The following is an 18,237-nucleotide window of genomic DNA, read 5'->3' as shown; positions in this document are numbered from 1 at the left end:
GAAAAGTGAAATGCCTTCTCGTTGCCCATTGTCTCTTTATAGGTATGATTTATTGAACCAGCTGGCAACCTTCGACCAAAAATAAAAAAGAAAAGAAAAACCAGTTGGCAACCAATATCGTCAGTAATTCAAAAACTTGTCAAGCTAGAAGAAAATATCTAAGGAAATTTCGATGCAGAAGCAATGAAAAGAAATAAAACCAAGAATAAAAGACAAGTGCTGTTATAGCATCTACTTTGGAAAAAAACTTACTTATTCATTTGCCAAATGATAAATCATGATTTGGTCATATCACTTAACACATCGATATTAGTATATCTATTAACATTACTTGTAACTAACTTGCACTTATTTTTCAAACTTCAATTGATGGAGAGCGCGTGCTTTTCGAGTAAAAGTGCATATCTTTTTTAATAAAATTGAAAGAAAATTCCAGATATTGATAGCACTTATAATAAAAATTGCCATTATGTAAGACTTGATACGCGAAAGAGTGAAAACACGTTACTTTACAAATCTCATTGAATATCGACAAAAAAAATATGAAGATTTTGGTCTTATATGATTTTATCAATTGCTGCTGGCTTACAAAAATTCATTTATCAAATGCTGGCCCGAGAGAATCCGAGGAAAATTATGTGAAGAAGCAAAGTGATAATTAAAAGAAATAAAGCGAAAAGACAAAGAAAAAGAAGAGGGTTCATCCTTTAACGTGGAAAAGAGGACCCAACAATGCTTAGCGTGCCTTTAATGATTCCCTCAAGGAAAACAACATGAGGATGCATTTCGTTGGCAAGAAGTTATTCTTTTTCCGTGCTACAAGGAATTTCTTTCCATGATTAAATAAATGAAAATTGTCATCTAGATCCTATACTATTGTTATATCTTCACTTTTTTTATGACTACAATTCATCACCCTTAATAATAATAATAATAATAATAATAATAATAATAATAATAATAAAAGGTTTGAGCCTTGTCAGTGCCTAGGCATCGACACAGCCCCTTTTTCTAACGAGCCCATCATGGTAGGATCCCTTGCTGTGAGGGGCCGTGCCAAGCTCGGGCCCAAGACAAACAGTCTGTGTTGTGTCTACGCTGTCATAATCGAGTTACCATACTTAGGGTAGGGGTTTGCTGTACATATTATGAAAAGCAAAATGCTAAAGTTCAAGCTTTTCACAAATTTGGCCATTCAAAGGCAAAGGTATTTAAAGGAAATGCATAATTATGATTAATCAACTTCAGCTTTTGAGGAAGAATGAGAATTTCGGTGTGCTATTTCCGATCTAAGTGGATTTAAACAAAGAATACGTGATGTGACGTACTATAGTAAAACTAAACGAAAATAAAAAAAGATGTCGTAGAATTTAGCGTAGAATTAGGAATGTTAGTTTTTTTTTTTTTCAAGAGGAGAATGTTTGTTCACTATTATCTAGAATGCAGTATTTTCGAGTACCAAAAACTTATGTTTTTAGTTTAAGTACATATTATTAAAAATAGAGAAAAATAACAGAACTTATATTATCAAATTGAGTGAATAAAAATATTATTCCTCAAAGCTTTCTTGGTGAATAAGACTATGATATCTCTTTTCGTAAAAAAAGTAGATCCTTTTGTTCCTCTCCTTTTTTCTTTCTAGTCAATTCTATTGAATGAACTGATACATAATCTTTACAATCCATAATAAGATCTGACGCACCTAGGGGGACCGGTGGACCCGTTATACGATTAGACGAACCGACGGGCTCGAAGTCAATGATCTCGGATTGAGCTCAAATTTGATCGGCTGAAGCGAAACGGCGTGCTGATCAATAGTCACCGCTGTTGGCTGTGACTAACGATGGATTTCGCGATTCGGGGTTGTTTAGATGGGTTTTTCTATTATTTTAGTATTTTTTATGGGTTAATTTAGTAAAGGGCAGTTTCGTAATTTTACGTTTTGATGTTTATTAATCCTAGTAGGGTTAGGTTTGGGGATATATAAGCTTGTTTTAGGGTTTCGTTTGAGCAGACTTTGGATATTTTGATTGTTAATCGATTGAGAGAACAGTTTGTTCCTCGTTATCTTTCGATTCTTCTGTTTAGCCTAATTTCTTTTGCGCTTCGGCATCAATTGGTATCGGAGCATAGGTTATCTGAATCAATGGCTGAACAGAATCGAGGTGGTCGAAGACAGCGTGCTCGTGGAGGCCGGGGGCGTGGAGTCGTTCCTTATGCAGATGAACAGCCGCGTCTAAGAGACCTGCGAGATATAGAAATTCAGGAACAGAGAAGGCGAATCCAGGATTTGGAGCGATGTCTTGCGGAGGCAGGGCTTGATGCTCAATCGGAAGAAGAAGCAGAATCTGAGGATCCATCCGATGATGAAAAGGAGGACGTAAACCCTTTCGGGGTTTTGAACCAAGGGCGGAATCAAGGAGTACGACCTGGAAATCAGCGCTCTTCTCAAAATTTCGGGATGAAGATCGAGATTCCCAAGTTTAATGGTGAGGCTCATCCTGATGAGTTTATTGATTGGTTACATACGGTAGAACGGATTTTTGATCTTAAAGACCTAACCGATGGGCAAAAAGTGAAGTTAGTGGCTATTAGGCTGCGAAAACATGCTTCGATTTGGTGGGAACACGTGAACAAGCAACGCGCTAGAGAGGGGAAGTCGAAGGTGGATTGCTGGGAGAGGATGAAAAAGTTGTTGCAAAATTTTGTTTTGCCTACCCATTATAGGCAAGAGGCGTTTATCGAGTATCATAACGTCAAGCAAGGTGATAAAACAGTTGAGGAATTTACAAAGGAATTTGATCGCTTGCGGATGCGTTGTGATGTGGCGGAGGAAGACGAGCAGACGATTGCTCGATATCTGGCAGGGCTGCGATATGAGATCTATGATATTGTCCAATTACAGTAGTATTGGACATATGAAGATGTGTGCAGACTAGCCCTAAAGGTGGAGAGGCAGTTTAAAAGAAAGAGAAGTAAGTTCAAGTGGTCTAGCAACGGTTCTAAGTGGTCAGGCAGCAGTTTCAAGTGGTCAGATAAAGAGTCCCGAGGGAAAGTAGGGAGTTCTTCAGCCCCGGCAGCAGTTAAGGGCGCTGGTTCAAAATCTGCAACAAAAAAAAAAGCAGGGTAGTGCTGGATCTAGCAGGGGAGGAGCTGCAGGGCAAGCAATGTTTCAAGTGTCAAGGACTCGGGCATTTTGCTGCTGATTGTCCGAACCGATAGTTTGTGACACTTGTAGATAATCCAACTTTTGATGAATCTGATGGAGAGCAAGAAGATGCGGATCTAGATCCGGAGGACATTGTCTATGCCGATTCTGGTGAGTCTTTAGTTGTGCGTCAGGTTTTAAATATTGCTGAGGTAGATGATGAATCGTGGCTCAGGCATAATATCTTTCATACTAAGTGCACTAGTGGGGGAAAGGTGTGTAGTATGATAATTGACGGGGGAAGTTGCGAGAATGTGATATCTACCACTATGGTAGAAAAGTTGGGGTTGAAAACTGTCAAACATCCTCAATCATATAAGCTGTCATGGCTTAGGAAGGGGAATGAGGTAAAAGTGAGCAAGAGGTGTTTAGTGCAGTTCTCGATTGGGAAGAAATATACTGATGAAGTGTGGGGTGACGTAGTTCCAATGGATGCTTGTCATATTCTGTTAGGAAGACCTTGGCAGTTTGACAGGAAAACACAGCATGACGGATTCAAAAATACGTACACCTTCAAGAAGGATGGTCGGACCATTACTCTGGGTCCTTCAGATTTGAGAAAAGAAGGGAAAAGTAATCTGCTTTCCAAATCAGAGTTCCAGGAGGAGGCGGTGAATGCCCTAGAGCTTTTTGCTGTTGTAGTCATGGAGCAGAATCTTGATAGTCCAGAAATTTCAACTCAAGTTCTGCCTATACTTGAGGAGTTTGCTGATGTCGTACCGGAGGAATTGTCACCTGGATTGCCACCCATGAAGGACATTCAGCATTGTATAGATCTCGTTCCAGGAGCTGCTATTCCTAATAAGGCAGCTTACAGAATGAATCCTAAGGAGCATGAGGAGATACAGAGGCAAGTGCAGGAACTATTAGAAATGGGTGGAACTCGAGAGAGCATGAGCCCTTGTGCAGTGCCAGCTTTGTTGGTTCCTAAGAAAGACGGGTCATGGAGAATGTGCGTAGATAGTAGAGCTGTCAACAAGATCACGATCAGGTATCACTTTCCTATCCCGAGATTTGATGATTTAATTGATCAACTATATGGAGCGACTATCTTTTCGAAGATAGACTTGAGGAGTGGATATCATCAGATTAAGGTGCGTCCTGGAGATGAGTGGAAGACCGCTTTTAAAACTCGAGATGGTCTGTATGAGTGGATGGTGATGCCTTTCGGGTTATCTAACGTGCCGAGCACCTTTATGAGACTGATGAATCAGGTGTTTCGTCCTTTTATTGGCCAGTTTGTCGTCGTATATTTCGATGATATTTTGGTTTATAGTGCATCGACTGATCAACACTTGCAGCATTTGAGAAGGGTGTTTGAGACATTGAGGGAGCAGAAATTATCTGCTAATACCAAGAAGTGTCACTTCCTGACTGATCGTGTGACCTTTTTGGGATATATAGTAACTAAGGAGGGCATTCAGATGGACTCAACTAAGATTGAGGCTATTACAAATTGGGAGATTCCGAAAAATATTCATGAGGTACGTAGCTTTCATGGGCTTGCATCTTTTTATCAGAGATTTGTTCGGGATTTCAGTACTATTATTGCACCTCTGACGGATTGTCTGAAAGGAAGTAAATTTGTGTGGATTAAGGAGGTAGAAGCTGCCTTTCAATTATTAAAGAAGAGGTGACTGAAGCACATGTTCTCGTGCTTCCTAACTTTAATGAGATTTTTGAGGTACATTGTGATGCTTCAGGTGTTGGTATTGGAGGTGTCCTGAGTCAAAAATGTAAACCTGTAGCATTCTTTAGTGAGAAGTTGAATGAGGCGAAAAGGAAGTATTCAACTTATGATAAAGAATTTTATGCTATTGTAAGGAGTTTGGAGCATTGGAGGCACTATCTTATTTTGAAAGAGTTTATCTTATTTTCTGATCATGAAGCCTTGAAATACATCAATGGGCAGCACAAATTGAACGTAAGGCATGCGAAGTGGGTGGAGTTCCTTCAAGTTTTCAGTTTTTCCATCAAGCATAGAGCAGGAGTGCTAAATAGTGTGGCAGATGCATTGAGCAGAAAAAACTCTTTGCTGTCTACGATGCAGGTAAAAGTTCTAGGCTTTGATACTTTTAAAGATTTATATGTTGATGATCCTCATTTTGGGGATATTTGCAGGAAGACCAAAATGGAGCCTTTTCAGCAATTTCAGATCGTGGAGGGTTACCTATTTAAAGGTAACAGATTGTGCATTTCTCAATGTTCTTTGAGGGAATCTATTATTATTTAGGGACATGCAGGAGGTTTAGCTGGGCACTTTGGCGTGGATAAGACGAAGGCCTTGCTGAGTGAACATTTTTATTGGCCTCGGATGGAGCGTGACGTGACACGTTTTATAGAGAGGTGCAGGGTATGTCATGTGGCAAAGACCAAGAGTACTAATGCAAGATTGTATATGCTTCTACCTATTCCAGTTGCACCGTGGGAGGATGTCAGTCTTGACTTTGTCTTGGATTTGCCAAGAACGCAGCGGAGTAAGGATTCAGTAATGATGGTTGTCGATAGGTTCTCGAAGATGGCCCACTTTGTCCCGTGTAGCAAGTCCTATGATGCTTCACAGGTTGCTCGATTGTTTCTGCAGGAGATTGTTAAGTTGCATGGAATTCCTAAGTCCATAACCTCATATCGTGATGTGAAGTTTGTGAATCACTTATGGCGCACTCTTTGGAGGTACATGGGCACAAGTTTGAAGTTTAGTTCATCTCATCATCCTCAGACTGATGGCCAGACAGAAGTTGTCAAATCGAAGCTTAGGAAATTTGCTGCGGAGTTTGATTGGAGATAATCCGCGACAGTGGGACTTGGCACTGCCTCAGGCAGAATTTGCATATAACAGATTTGAGAACCGAACTATAGGCAAGACTCCTTTTGAGGTGGTTTATGGGCGTAATCCAATTACTTCATTGGATCTCACACCGATACCAATTCTCAAGCAATTTAGTTCGGAAGCTAAAGAACATGCAAAGCATATCAAAGAGCTGCATTCCCAGGTCCATAATCAGATCAACTGGCAGAACATTAAGTATAAGTAGCGCGTGGATATATGCAAGAAAAGAGTCGTCTTCAAGGAAGGTGATCTAATTTTGATACACCTTAGGAAAGAACGATTTCCAGCTGGTAGGTTTAGCAAGCTTCAACCTAGAGCTGATGGACCCTTCAGAGTTTTGGAGCGAATTAGTGACAATGCTTACAAGATCGATTTGCCGGGTAAGTATAATGTATCCGGAACTTTTAATGTAGCAGATTTGTCACCTTACTACGCTGAAGAGGAAGAAGATCCTAAAGAGATTGATGACAATGAAGGCGAAGCAGATTCGAGGACGAATCTTTCTCTAGCAGGGGAAGATGCACCTAGGGGGACCAGTGGACCCGTTATACGATTAGACGAACCGACGGGCTCGAAGTCAATGATCTCGGATTGAGCTCAAATTTGATCGGCTGAAGCGAAACGGCGTGCTGATCAATACTCACCGCTGTTGGCTGTGACTAACGATGGATTTTCGCGATTCGGGGTCGTTTAGATGGGTTTTTCTATTATTTTAGTATTTTTTATGGGTTAATTTAGTAAAGGGCAGTTTCGTAATTTTACGTTTTGATGTTTATTAATCCTAGTAGGGTTAGGTTTGGGGATATATAAGCTTGTTTTAGGGTTTTGTTTGAGCAGACTTTGGATATTTTGATTGTTAATCGATTGAGAGAACAGTTTGTTCCTCGTTATCTTTCGATTCTTTTGTTTAGCCTAATTTCTTTCGCACTTCGGCATCAAGATCCCTTTTTAATATGCTAGTAAGAGTGTATCCGCGTTGTGGGTGCAAAACTTAACATTGAAAAGATTTCAGGGATGATGTTGCTCATGAGATTCCGACTGGCTTACTGCTCATGCAAGATAGTTATCCCAACAAAGTTGCTTTGGATATGCGTCTTGGCTTTCATATTGGCTTTACTTTGCTAATAAAATCATGAGCCGCTTCTCCTACTTCTGCTCTCCATTGCGAATTTGATGAGATGATTTGCCCCAATTTGAAGAATTGAGGTTCACGTTCGGTTAGGGTTCTTGAAGATGAAAATTGAATTTTGCCTCAAATTTTTTTAAGTAAGGCTAGGGTTCTTCAATCAAATGAGTAAGCGACGTTGTTTACTTTCTCAATTGCTGACTTCAACTTGCCGGTACGCTATATCGAACGATATATTATAAATTAATGCCACGTCAGATTCTCCAGTGAGACAAATCGCCGATGGTACTTAAGTGATCGATTTTTAAAATTTATGACATTCAAGTTAGCAAAAAAAAGTTATGGTCCTCAAGTGAGTGCTGTGCGAAATTTTAGTGTTCTTATTCCCCTCATATGAGATTGGGCTCCCTTCCTTATGGGTCAATTGTCAAATTGAGCTAGAAATCAAATTGTCGAAAATTTGATTAAACTAGTTACAAACTGTTTGTAACTAATTTTGGAGGACTTAATAGTTTACTAATTCATTTAAAGTTGGAAAATTCTTGATAGCGCTTGTAAATTACTAGCAAATCACCTGACAATCAAGTTGTGGGTTATGCCTTTTCGACTATCAATATTACAGATTTACCAATAATTTCAGAAATTTAACCTTGACTGGACGCAGACTCGTCTTAAGTTTATTGAGGATGACTAACCAAGTGATCAAACATTGGGTTTAAATCACACAGTTTGTGCAATTTCGCTTCAATTCTCTTGCTTCTAACGATCTCCGAGGCATGAGTAGTAGATAAAGAGCCAATTAAGGAATGCAGACAAAATTTCAACTTTAGGTTGTATAATTCAAATACTGAAGGCCACATCCATTCACAGCATGAAGACACAAACCTGCATCATAGATAAAAACTCGGTGAACGAAAATCCAAAAGATTCCATATGGGTGCCAATCAACATACCAAAGTGAAATACCATGTTCCATCATTACTGCGCATTAAATCGAGCCAATGCACCAGACCTCATCATATAGAGACCGCTCAATTTGTGAACAGTTTGAGCTCCGTGAGGCTTCTGTTGAACGTAATGGGTGGAGTTGGAGTGTGTATATCCTCCACAGCTTCTAGTCCATCAATTATTTCGTTTCCTTTTTAGAAGTGAGTACAAGCTCTTTTGGAAATTTCGGCTGAACGGTGTTAACACTCGTATGTTCTTTCTAATAGATACTTTTGAAACGATACAGTGTTTATTATTAAAAATATGTATCATTTATTAACTCATAAATTTAACAAAGTCATCCTTCACGTATATTCTTAAATAAAGAAAATTACGAAAATGATTTGCAAAAGATCTAGTGCAGTTTTAGTTTTTTTTGGTAAGGAGTGCAGTTTTAGTTGTTTCCTTCACATTTTAAAAAGTTACCGCAATTAATACTTCAATTCCCGTGCATAGTAGCTAGTGAAGTACCATAGTGGAGACACAAAAATCCAAAAGATTTCCTAAAGTTCGGAGACTAATGTTTATACCTTGCACATAGTGGGAGAAATAATATGACGATAAAGGCATCAAAAGAATACAGAAAACACTTAAAAAATTTTTGATTGGTAGTCGTACATTCAATACCCTCCCACATGCTCGATACCGTGAGTCTTTCATCAAGTAATGGAACAAACTCTCAACAGTAAGCAATAACCTCTATCATTCTAACAGCAAAATCAACTGCATTAAGATCTCAACCTCGCAAAAACTTTGATTTCGAGACTTCCAACCGCAGTGGATAGACCATTCCAAGCCAACTCTGACTGCAGCTTCCATAAGTAAGAACCTCTAAACTCTTCATCGACCCAGCAAAGTTTAGCAAGCAAACACCGAAGGGATTTACCGATTACTCAAAGCTGTAAAACCTTTCAGCACAGCATATAGGAGTGAGAATTCACATTATACCACTTGCTCATATGATCGTAAGTAGGAAGTCTGTGAAGGATCACTAACCAAGTCTTTGCCAATCCGTTTCAAATCTCCAGCTTCTAACATTCTTCCGAGCATCAGCAGCAGATAGAGAGCCCTTTTAAGGAAGTTGTGCCACACAATACCATCATCATCAATGACTGAAGGTCACCCCCATTCATATTCACAGATCACAGCTTCCGCTGTAGCATGAAGATCCAAACCTGAATTGCAAACAACTTTCTTTGAATAAAGACTCAAAAGATCTCCATGCAAGTGCTGACTATGATACCAATTTGAAATACAACCGTCCAAATTAGTGGGCACTATATTTAACTAATTCGCTAGACTTTCAGTATTTTCAGAAACCTCTTAAGTTAATGGACAGTTTCAGCTCTGCGAAGCTTCTGTTGAACGTAATCAGGGCAATGTGGGACAACAATATGCGAACAGCTTCCAAGGGTGCATTGTCAGCCTTTGGAGAAGTCCAAGAAACCACTGATGATTTTGTTTCTCTAGAAGTGCCTTTAGAAACTCTTTAAAATATTTAAGCATTTACATCACCACCACTGGAAAAATAACCATATCCTGCTAGTGAATGAAATGAAATGAATGTAGCAACTAACATCAGCAAACTACGTACTAATAATACCCCAAGGTTTACGGATCTTTCTTCCTTTGAACTCTTTCAATCCAACAAATAGAGCATCTAACAGTATCAACCACAAAAGCTTCAATCTAGTTAGTATAGTGAATTCAACTTAGGTTGCTTACTTTTGAGGGATATAGTATGATTCTTTTCCCTATCATTATGTACTATTCATATATCAGAATATAAGACAAAAAATCAAAGTTGGCAGATAGGATAAAGGAAAGTTTCCTTGGGAAAGTTATGGAAACGCTTCCGGTGTTTTTCTTTTCAGCAAGTAAAAGCACTAATAAGAGCTTATGCATAATACCCGGGATTATATCGCAGTGCAGTCGATTATGTCAGAAGACATTCTTGTTCATATCTGCCATCTTGATTATTTGCTTGACTTAAGTTCAGGCCAATGACAATTGGCATTACTAACTCTACAAACATTACCACACCACTAGGAGAAGAGTCTTTCTTGCATTTAGCGTTTCTCGACTGATACAATTATCTTAATCAACTAATGCAGACATTTCCGTGAGATAAAAATTGTGGAACACAATGGTTGGACAAATTTTGTACCAAGTCAATAGCGTATGCATACTAAGAGATGCCCCTCTTAACATGTTCCTTTTGCATCGTAAATCCATTATTAAGAGTACCTTAGAAATATGCAGTCATGAATTGCACAGTGAGCGCGGGGCAAACTAAAACCTCACATCTTCATTTAGCATTTCTTGACCCATACGATTACCTTTCTCATGCTATCAAGTGCCTGTGTACATCGGTTTTTATTCAGTAGATCCAGCATTCCAGGATCAATCAAACACGAAGAATCTATATTTTTCTGCATAGGATGAATAATCTTACCCAAAAACTAATGACAAATGAGGCACTTAGAAGGCCTTTTGATCTATTTCCATTACTGGCATGATCAGCAGAAATATTCGCCAAAGCATCACATTAACTTCCATCAACATCTCCCCCGGATTCCTTGAATTCAAGTAAGAGAAAAAACACCGTCAACCCAGAAGTACAAATGAAAATGAAATAAATCTTAAAAGAAGTTACGAACAGAAAATACAAATGAAAATGGGCGATAGATCTCAAAAGAGAAGATAGCTCACCTACTTTGTGAATTCTTAGGAAATGTGGATCATCTCGACTATTTTGACTCATCCTAGTTGTCTTCACTCCATTTTTTCCGAATCTTTGATGACCCTTTTATGAGACGTCCCCATGAATTTCTAGCGGCATGCATATCATTAGCATTTAATATCTTTAGACCATCAGATTTTGGAAGGTTAGGCCTTTGAATTGAAAGGCAACCAGAGATACCTAGCTCTTTCAAGAGCTCCAACTTATTGAGACCTTGAATTTCGAGTAAGCTTTGGCAGTTTTCAACATATAATTTCTTCATATCTGCGGATTTTGAGAGGTCCAACCTTTCAATTGAAATGCACCCACGGATTGTCAGCCTTTCCAAGAACTCCAATCTATCAAGGCCTTGAATTTCGACTAATTTTTTGCAATTTTCAACAGATATTACCTTTACACTCCCGAATTTTGGAAGGTCTAGCCTTTCAATTGAAGCACAATTTTTTATTACTAAGGTTTCCAAATATTTCAATTTGTCAAGACCTCGAATTTCAAGTAAGTTAAAGCAAATATTGGCAAATAAATACCTCAAATGGCTTAATTGTGAAACATCCAGTATTTGCATAAACTCACATTTCGAGATCAATAATTCTTCCAAATTGAAGGGGGCGTTTACGGATTTTGGTAATTCTGATTCTTCAACATCTGTTAAGTGGGAGCATTCTGAAAGCTCTAATAGTGTCGATGGAAGCTCTGAGATGCACTCAAGAATTTTGCAATCCCAAAGTTGTAGTTTCTTGAGATGGGTCAGGTAGGAAAGTGAAGGCAATCTAGGACTTTGACAGGTGACGCTCAAACTCGTTAAGCTGGAAGGAAGTTCTGGTAGCAATTGGAGCTTCTTACAACGATGAAACTCCAGCCTTTGTAGGGAAGAAAGATTACCGATGCATTTTGGAACTTCAAAAATATCTGAGCATGCAACATCTAGCTCTCGGAGCTTTGTCAGCCTTCCAATACCATTAGGTAATTCTTTTAACCTTGTCCAACCAACATACAGAATTTCCAGATTCTGCAAGGCCCCTATACTTTCCGGTAATTCTTTTAGCTGAGTGTCATTAATCTTCAGAATTTCTAGATTCCGCAAGGCACCTATACTTTCTGGTAATTCTTTTATCGTAGTTTCTCCAATCTCCAGAATTTTTAGATTCTGCAATGCCCCTATACTATCTGGCAATTCTTTTATCCCACTTCTTCTCATATCTAGAATTTCTAGATTCTGCAGAGCCCCTATACTGTCTGGTACTATAGAAATTTTAGGACAATATTCTAGAAAGAGTTGCTGTAATGCTTCTAATTTACCCATTTCTGCAGGCAGCTCCTTGAGCATCCTACAAAACCCCAAGTCCAAGCGTACCAGACTCTTCATGTCTCCGATTGAAGAGTCAATTTGCTCCAGTTCCTCACAACCATGGAGGATTAGAACCTCTAAATTTGTAAAAGCTGAGAGGAAGAAAGTTCCTTTTAAAGATAGACATTCTGTAAGGTCAAGAAATTTTAGCTTGTTTGCCATCTAACAAAAAAAGAAAATTGTCACGGAGTTAGCGTAGATTAATTATGATTAATAAAAGAAAGCGGAAAAAAAAAAGACTTGTTCTTCCATCTTACCATGATGGAACTCCATCCTCGCCATTCATCTGAAATCTTGCTTCTCAACAAATCGAGTACAACTAATTCCCTTACATGAAAATTGTTTGCTTCAAAAGTCGAGGGACAATTCCACCATCGAAGCCATCTTAACTCCTCGGTAGAGTTCTTAAAATCTCCACTAAAATGTGCCCCACTCACTTGAAGGAACCTTAGACTTGTTAAATTCTTAAATTGTTCGCCTGTGTGGATATCATCTTGGTCAGCTATTTTGCCAGAGCATTCTGAAGTGCCTTTACTCAGATAAATGGCTTGAATCTTTTCTGTTCCCTATAAGTAAGAATTAATGTTCATCAATACTATCTATATAAAAATAAGTAATCTAATACCATTCGTTCATATTGCTATGAACATGCACGGATGTTTTAACAAGACGCGCAAAGTGAAGATACGACTTTCTTTTTTGGCCAATGAACAGAATTTATGAAGACCAACACACTGAAGGATGTCAAGTTCGATTTTAAAATTGGCCATAAGTACTTTGATCTTGAAAAGAATAGTGAAGTTCTCTGTTATAATAATTCATAGTTTCTTATATGGACGTTCTTTTACCGATCTAATGGCTCATACATGGTAGAACTTTCAACTTGTAAATCCTCTTCTTTCCTGTAATGTAGCTTTATTACTATACTAGTTTGGGTGTACGTGCTATGTACAGGATCTAATCAAGTAACAATGAGCAAAATCAAAAGTTGATCTGATCAATTTGTGACTTTCATATTATATATTTAAATGAACTACAATCACATGGATACATAGTTATTCTAAAAATTGTAACAATTGGGAAAAACAAACTTCTCTTAATATAAAGAAATTTCAACGTTATGAAGCCCCCTTTTCTTTTTCGTTTTTTATGTATAATTCTGTGTATATTAATCGACTCTGCTTATTGATGCAATTAATAAAAAGAATAACAAATACTTGTTTTTGTTTTTCCAATTGTAGTAATAACTAATTATCAGTAAATAAACATGTTCATATAGTTATATTAATATCCTATTTTGATTTATTATTTTATTAATAGTAACTTGAAATATTATTAATAATTATGTTCTAATTATAAGTTACTAAGATAATAATATTAATGAATTTATGCTCTGTATAACATATTGCTTTAGTATAAATTATAATTTAATTGTAGATTACATTTTAATGTATAATAAATCGATCACAGTAATATATAATTGAATTATTCAACTATAATAAATACAATAAACAAAGTCCTTATTTAGAAAATTTGATTTACTGTAAACATAATTACTTTTTTTAAAGGCAAAGTCATTTCTGAATCATGAAAATTGAAGCTATTCTTGGCTACATGGAATAGCTATTAATTCCTTGGCCCCCTAGGAAAAGCAAATCCTGATTTTGAGAGAATAGCTATTCCTAATCCAATTTTGGATCAAACGAACATATAGTTGCATGTGTCAAGCACGTAACTGAATCAATTATACAAATTCACAATCTTGTCAATGTAGAATACCTCTATCAAGCATCTAATAAATTTGAAAGTACCTCATTCTTGGAGAAAACTTCGTAATGTAGAGTTTGTTTAAGAAAAATCTCAAATAAGCTGCAATACTTGCTAAGAGAGAGCCATCTCCTATTTTCTAATCGCGTCAATGAAACGTCAAAAGGGCGATAATATTAGAAGGTTCTTTGTTCACTAGAGCAAGCACTAAGTAGAGGACCAACATCACCTTGACAGTACCAGATGGACTCAGGGAGCAAAAGAACAGAAACGGTTACCTTATTTCTCTTTAGCACTTTGAGGACTTCTTGGGAGTCCCATAACCTACTACGGTACTGAGGTTCCTGCTGGTTTTCCTCACGAACGATTTCCCTACCAAGATCTCTCAATTGGTCATGCATTCTGAGCTCATGATCATCTCCAACTTTTATTAATGACATAAATCTCAATACTTCAATTCCCTCATATGGGAAAAAGCCACAAGTGTCCCACATGTAGGATGCAATTCTTCCATCGGTGCCAATGAAAAAGCAAGCTATATCCAAAAATATTTGTTTTTGTCCATGCTCTAATGCTTCGTAACTTATCCTCAACTTTTCTCGCACTTTCTTATGAGGGACTTTTTGTAACTTGTTTATCGTATCGCGCCACAGTATTGGTTTTTTCCCACATAGGAATGAACCTAAAACCTCAAGAGATAAGGGAAGCCCTCCGGTGGAGGATACAATCTTATGAGTGTCTTCCTCAAATTCACTAGGAGGAGTGTCCCTTCTAAAAGCATGTCTACAAAATAGAATCAAAGATTGATTCATATCCAATTCCTTATGTTCATAGTTGTGATCCACCCGAGCATTGTCAAGAATAGTCTTGTTTCTGGTTGTAATGATGATCCTACTCCCAGAAGAAAACCAATTATGATTTCCAGCTAAAGCCTTCAACTGATCATCATCATCCACATCATCAAGAAGGATGAGGACTTTCTTACCTTCAAACTTGGACGAGATGAACTTAATCCCTTCATCTTTATTATGAACTTGATCTTTTTGCTTCAATATATCGGTGATTAACTGATTTTGCAAGTACTCAAGACCATTACGCTTACATGATTCCCTAATATCCGCAATGAAGCTGTGATACTCAAATTGATGGAAGAGCTTGTTATAGATAGTTTTAGCAAGAGTTGTCTTACCAATCCCTCCCATTCCATGGATTCCAACAGATAGGGTAGCACTAAACTTCTTATCTACAAATTCCATAACCTTATCCACATGACTATCAATTCCAACCAAATTTTCAGGAATAACCAACTCAAACTCTTTCTTTAACTCGCTTAACACTTTTTGGACAACCTTTTTCACTAATTCTCCTTCGTACCTGTCAAATGTGACAAGAGTTCAAATATGTGGCAACAATAATTTCATATTGTTTATCTAAAGAGACAATAGTAAATAAATTTGGGAAAAAATCGAAAAAATTGAAGAATTGTTTTGTCACGCCTCCGTATATTATCTTATATGCAAAGACTAGAGTTGGAAATGCCGGTGGTTTCTTTAGACGGTGTACCCCATTCCACTACTCTAACATAATTTGCTGAGCCAAAAGAAACTTGAGAGTATCGCTACTGAATCTTGAATAATGTATTTATTATGGATGTGAATCAAATTTTAAACTTGTTGTTTGTTAAAGATATTAGAGATGACCTTTGTTAAAGATATTAGGGATGACCTGGACATGACTTTGAGAACTTTTTAGAGCATTCAAATAAGCAAAAATCCAATCAGCCAGCCCGATATGAGAGTTCTGCCATCAATCAATAAACAAGTGATAACTTTTGATGCTAGAGGAATTCAAGTCATGTAATACCAATCCAGAAAGTGGTTCAGAGTGCTGTATTGTGTACTACCTAAATACAATTGAGGGAATTTCTCCGTATTTGTACAATTTTACACAATTGCAAGTTTCCACCTATGTTGTGAATTTATATCCTTCTAGTTTCGCGTTCTTATTTGTTTTCATCGTGTCAAGGGATGATAACAGGTTGTACTTTATATCCCTCTGAGTACCCATGTTCTATGATTTTCATTTATCTAATATTGACTGGGAAGTGGAAGAATACTTTTTCCCTAAAATAAAACATTACTTCAATTTATGCAGGTGTATGAGATAGACATGATGGGTTGAAGATAGGAAAATGCATTGAGAAATACTTAAACAAACATATAATAAAGACAAATTTTTTGCTTGTTTATGTTTACCATCATCACATATAACCAATGAAATATTTCTTTTCTAAATATAATTTTATTGGAACTAATTAATGACATTAATGATTTAATAATGTAACTTAAGAAGATATAGAATTATGGCTTTGACAATCAGCATGCACCGTATACGATGTTATGAAAGTTAAATAGGAACCACCAATAAGTTGTACAATTAATCTAAAATAAATATGTCATTAGAAAAGTTTGAGATGGAGACTTAAAGAGCTTAAACTATAAACCTGAAAAGAATGGCTCTGTTACAAAATCTTTGGATAAAAGAGTAAAAATTTATTTAAAAAATCTTATCTAATTCAAGCGAATTGGATCGTAACAATAAAATCTATAATTAGATTGATCAACATCAGTAAAGTTAAAAACTACAAAAAGAATAACTGATAGAATTCATGCATCACAGGAGCTTATTACTGTTAAGATCTTATTGCCTTTTTTAATTAAGGAAAAAGAAGAAGAAGTGAAGCAGATAGGAATTAGAACAAGCGTTAAACGCCCAGACAAATTAAAAGAAAGTAGAGAATGTTTTGGTGAAAAAATGAAGTACCCTTTGGCTTCCCATCCTTTTAAGTCACTAACTTCTTTGAGTGCTTGCTTCCATTTCTCCATAGTCTTTGAGTTGAAACGCTTCTCACGCGTACGAAATGCGTCTCCAAAACTCCCGATTTGATGTCGCACGTGAGTTGGTGCCACTTTGTAGAATATAGGCAAGACTAAATGCCTTGTGTTATTATTCTTGCACTCCATTATTTGAACCAGTTCATCAAGGCACCATTTGCTAGAACCATAATTCACGGAGATAATGAGGATTGAGATCTTACTGTTCATGATGGCTGCCAAAAGATCCGGACCGATCTGCTCGCCTTGGCGGAGTTCGTTATCATCTCTAAAAGCACGAATTCCAGCATCGACGAGTCCGTGGTAGAGGTGATCAGTGAAGCCTTCTCGAGTATCTGGGCCTCTAAAGCTCAAGAACACGTCATAGTGGTTTCCAGTCGGCGCAGTCGACGAACTAGATGCACTGGAATTAGTTTCTGTCAGCACAGTTGGCGAACCAGATACGCCAGTATCACTATCTTCTCCATCTCTACGGACACTTTTCTTCTTTATGAGGAGATTGAACACGAGAAACAAGAGAAGGATCGGTGTCACGAGTACGGCGAAAGAGTGCTCAAAAATGGGAAGATGCATTTCTTCTTTGCTCTGATTCTGGCCTCAATTTCTCCTGTCTGACCGGGAAGAAGACCAAAATGCCTTCTTGTTGCCTACTGTGTAGGTATGGCAATTCATTGAATTACCCGTGGGGGCTGATAATTCATCGAATGGGAACAGTAACCACGCGCCTGTAGTCGTTGCTTTCGTGTGGTGGAAATTTCAATGCCCAAGAGAAAATGTCTGAGGAAATTTCAATTCAGAAGCAAGAAACAAAACCAAAAATAAAAGATAAAGTGCTGTCATGGTGTTTGTCAGACAAGTGGGCCAAAACGATAAATACATGCTAGTGACGACGACATATAGCGTGGAAAAGAGAACCCACCAGTGCTTTAGCGAGCCTTTGTGTTGTCGGCAAGGTTTTTGTCGATAAAGACACTTTCAAGGAAAAACACATGAGGATGCCTTTCGGTGGCAATAAATTATTCACTCCTGCTGCTACCTACTTTGCCCCCTTCTTTTCCCGTACTACAAGGAATCTTATTCCATAAGTTGAATTTATGAAAAATCATCCTGTAGATCAGAACCAAAGTGAAGATAGTAATGGCACCATAGGATCTAGATGTTAGGAAAAGCAAAATGCTGAAGTTGAAGTCTTTTCCAAACTATGGACTTTCAAAGCCAAAGACTTTTGGTAATGCATAGAGTATAATAAGTCAAATTGCTGGAGTAGTATGGAAACTGATAAGTCATGGCCTTGCTACTACAGTAGAAAATAAAGCAAAGAAAAGAAAACTATG

At 37.6% G+C, this 18,237-nt stretch overlaps 1 protein-coding gene and 1 long non-coding RNA gene across 2 annotated transcripts; both read right to left on the bottom strand.

Moving 5' to 3' along the window:
* Nucleotides 1-8,720: 8,720 nt before the first annotated feature.
* Nucleotides 8,721-10,392, bottom strand: LOC130139729 (uncharacterized). Its single transcript, XR_008817831.1, has 2 exons — nt 9,472-10,392; nt 8,721-9,326 (listed from the first exon to the last, which is right to left on the bottom strand). It is a non-coding gene; the product is annotated as an uncharacterized LOC130139729 (long non-coding RNA).
* Nucleotides 10,393-10,753: 361 nt separating this feature from the next.
* LOC115686287 (disease resistance protein RUN1-like) lies at nt 10,754-17,709 on the bottom strand. The gene is made up of 4 exons (XM_056317330.1): nt 16,833-17,709; nt 14,288-15,383; nt 12,500-12,808; nt 10,754-12,404 (listed from the first exon to the last, which is right to left on the bottom strand). Exons 1-4 carry the CDS (start codon nt 17,474-17,476, stop codon nt 10,917-10,919), a joined length of 3,537 nt encoding a protein of 1,178 aa, XP_056173305.1. The 5' UTR covers nt 17,477-17,709; the 3' UTR covers nt 10,754-10,916.
* Nucleotides 17,710-18,237: the final 528 nt, after the last annotated feature.

The sequence above is a fragment of the Syzygium oleosum genome, unplaced genomic scaffold (assembly GCF_021117445.2).
Source record: "Syzygium oleosum isolate NSW1041296 unplaced genomic scaffold, Sole_v2.1 Sole_v2.01, whole genome shotgun sequence".
Classification (NCBI taxonomy): Eukaryota; Viridiplantae; Streptophyta; class Magnoliopsida; order Myrtales; family Myrtaceae; genus Syzygium; species Syzygium oleosum.
Note: the sequence above shows the minus strand (reverse complement) of the source record. Positions and strands in the feature narration are given on the sequence as shown.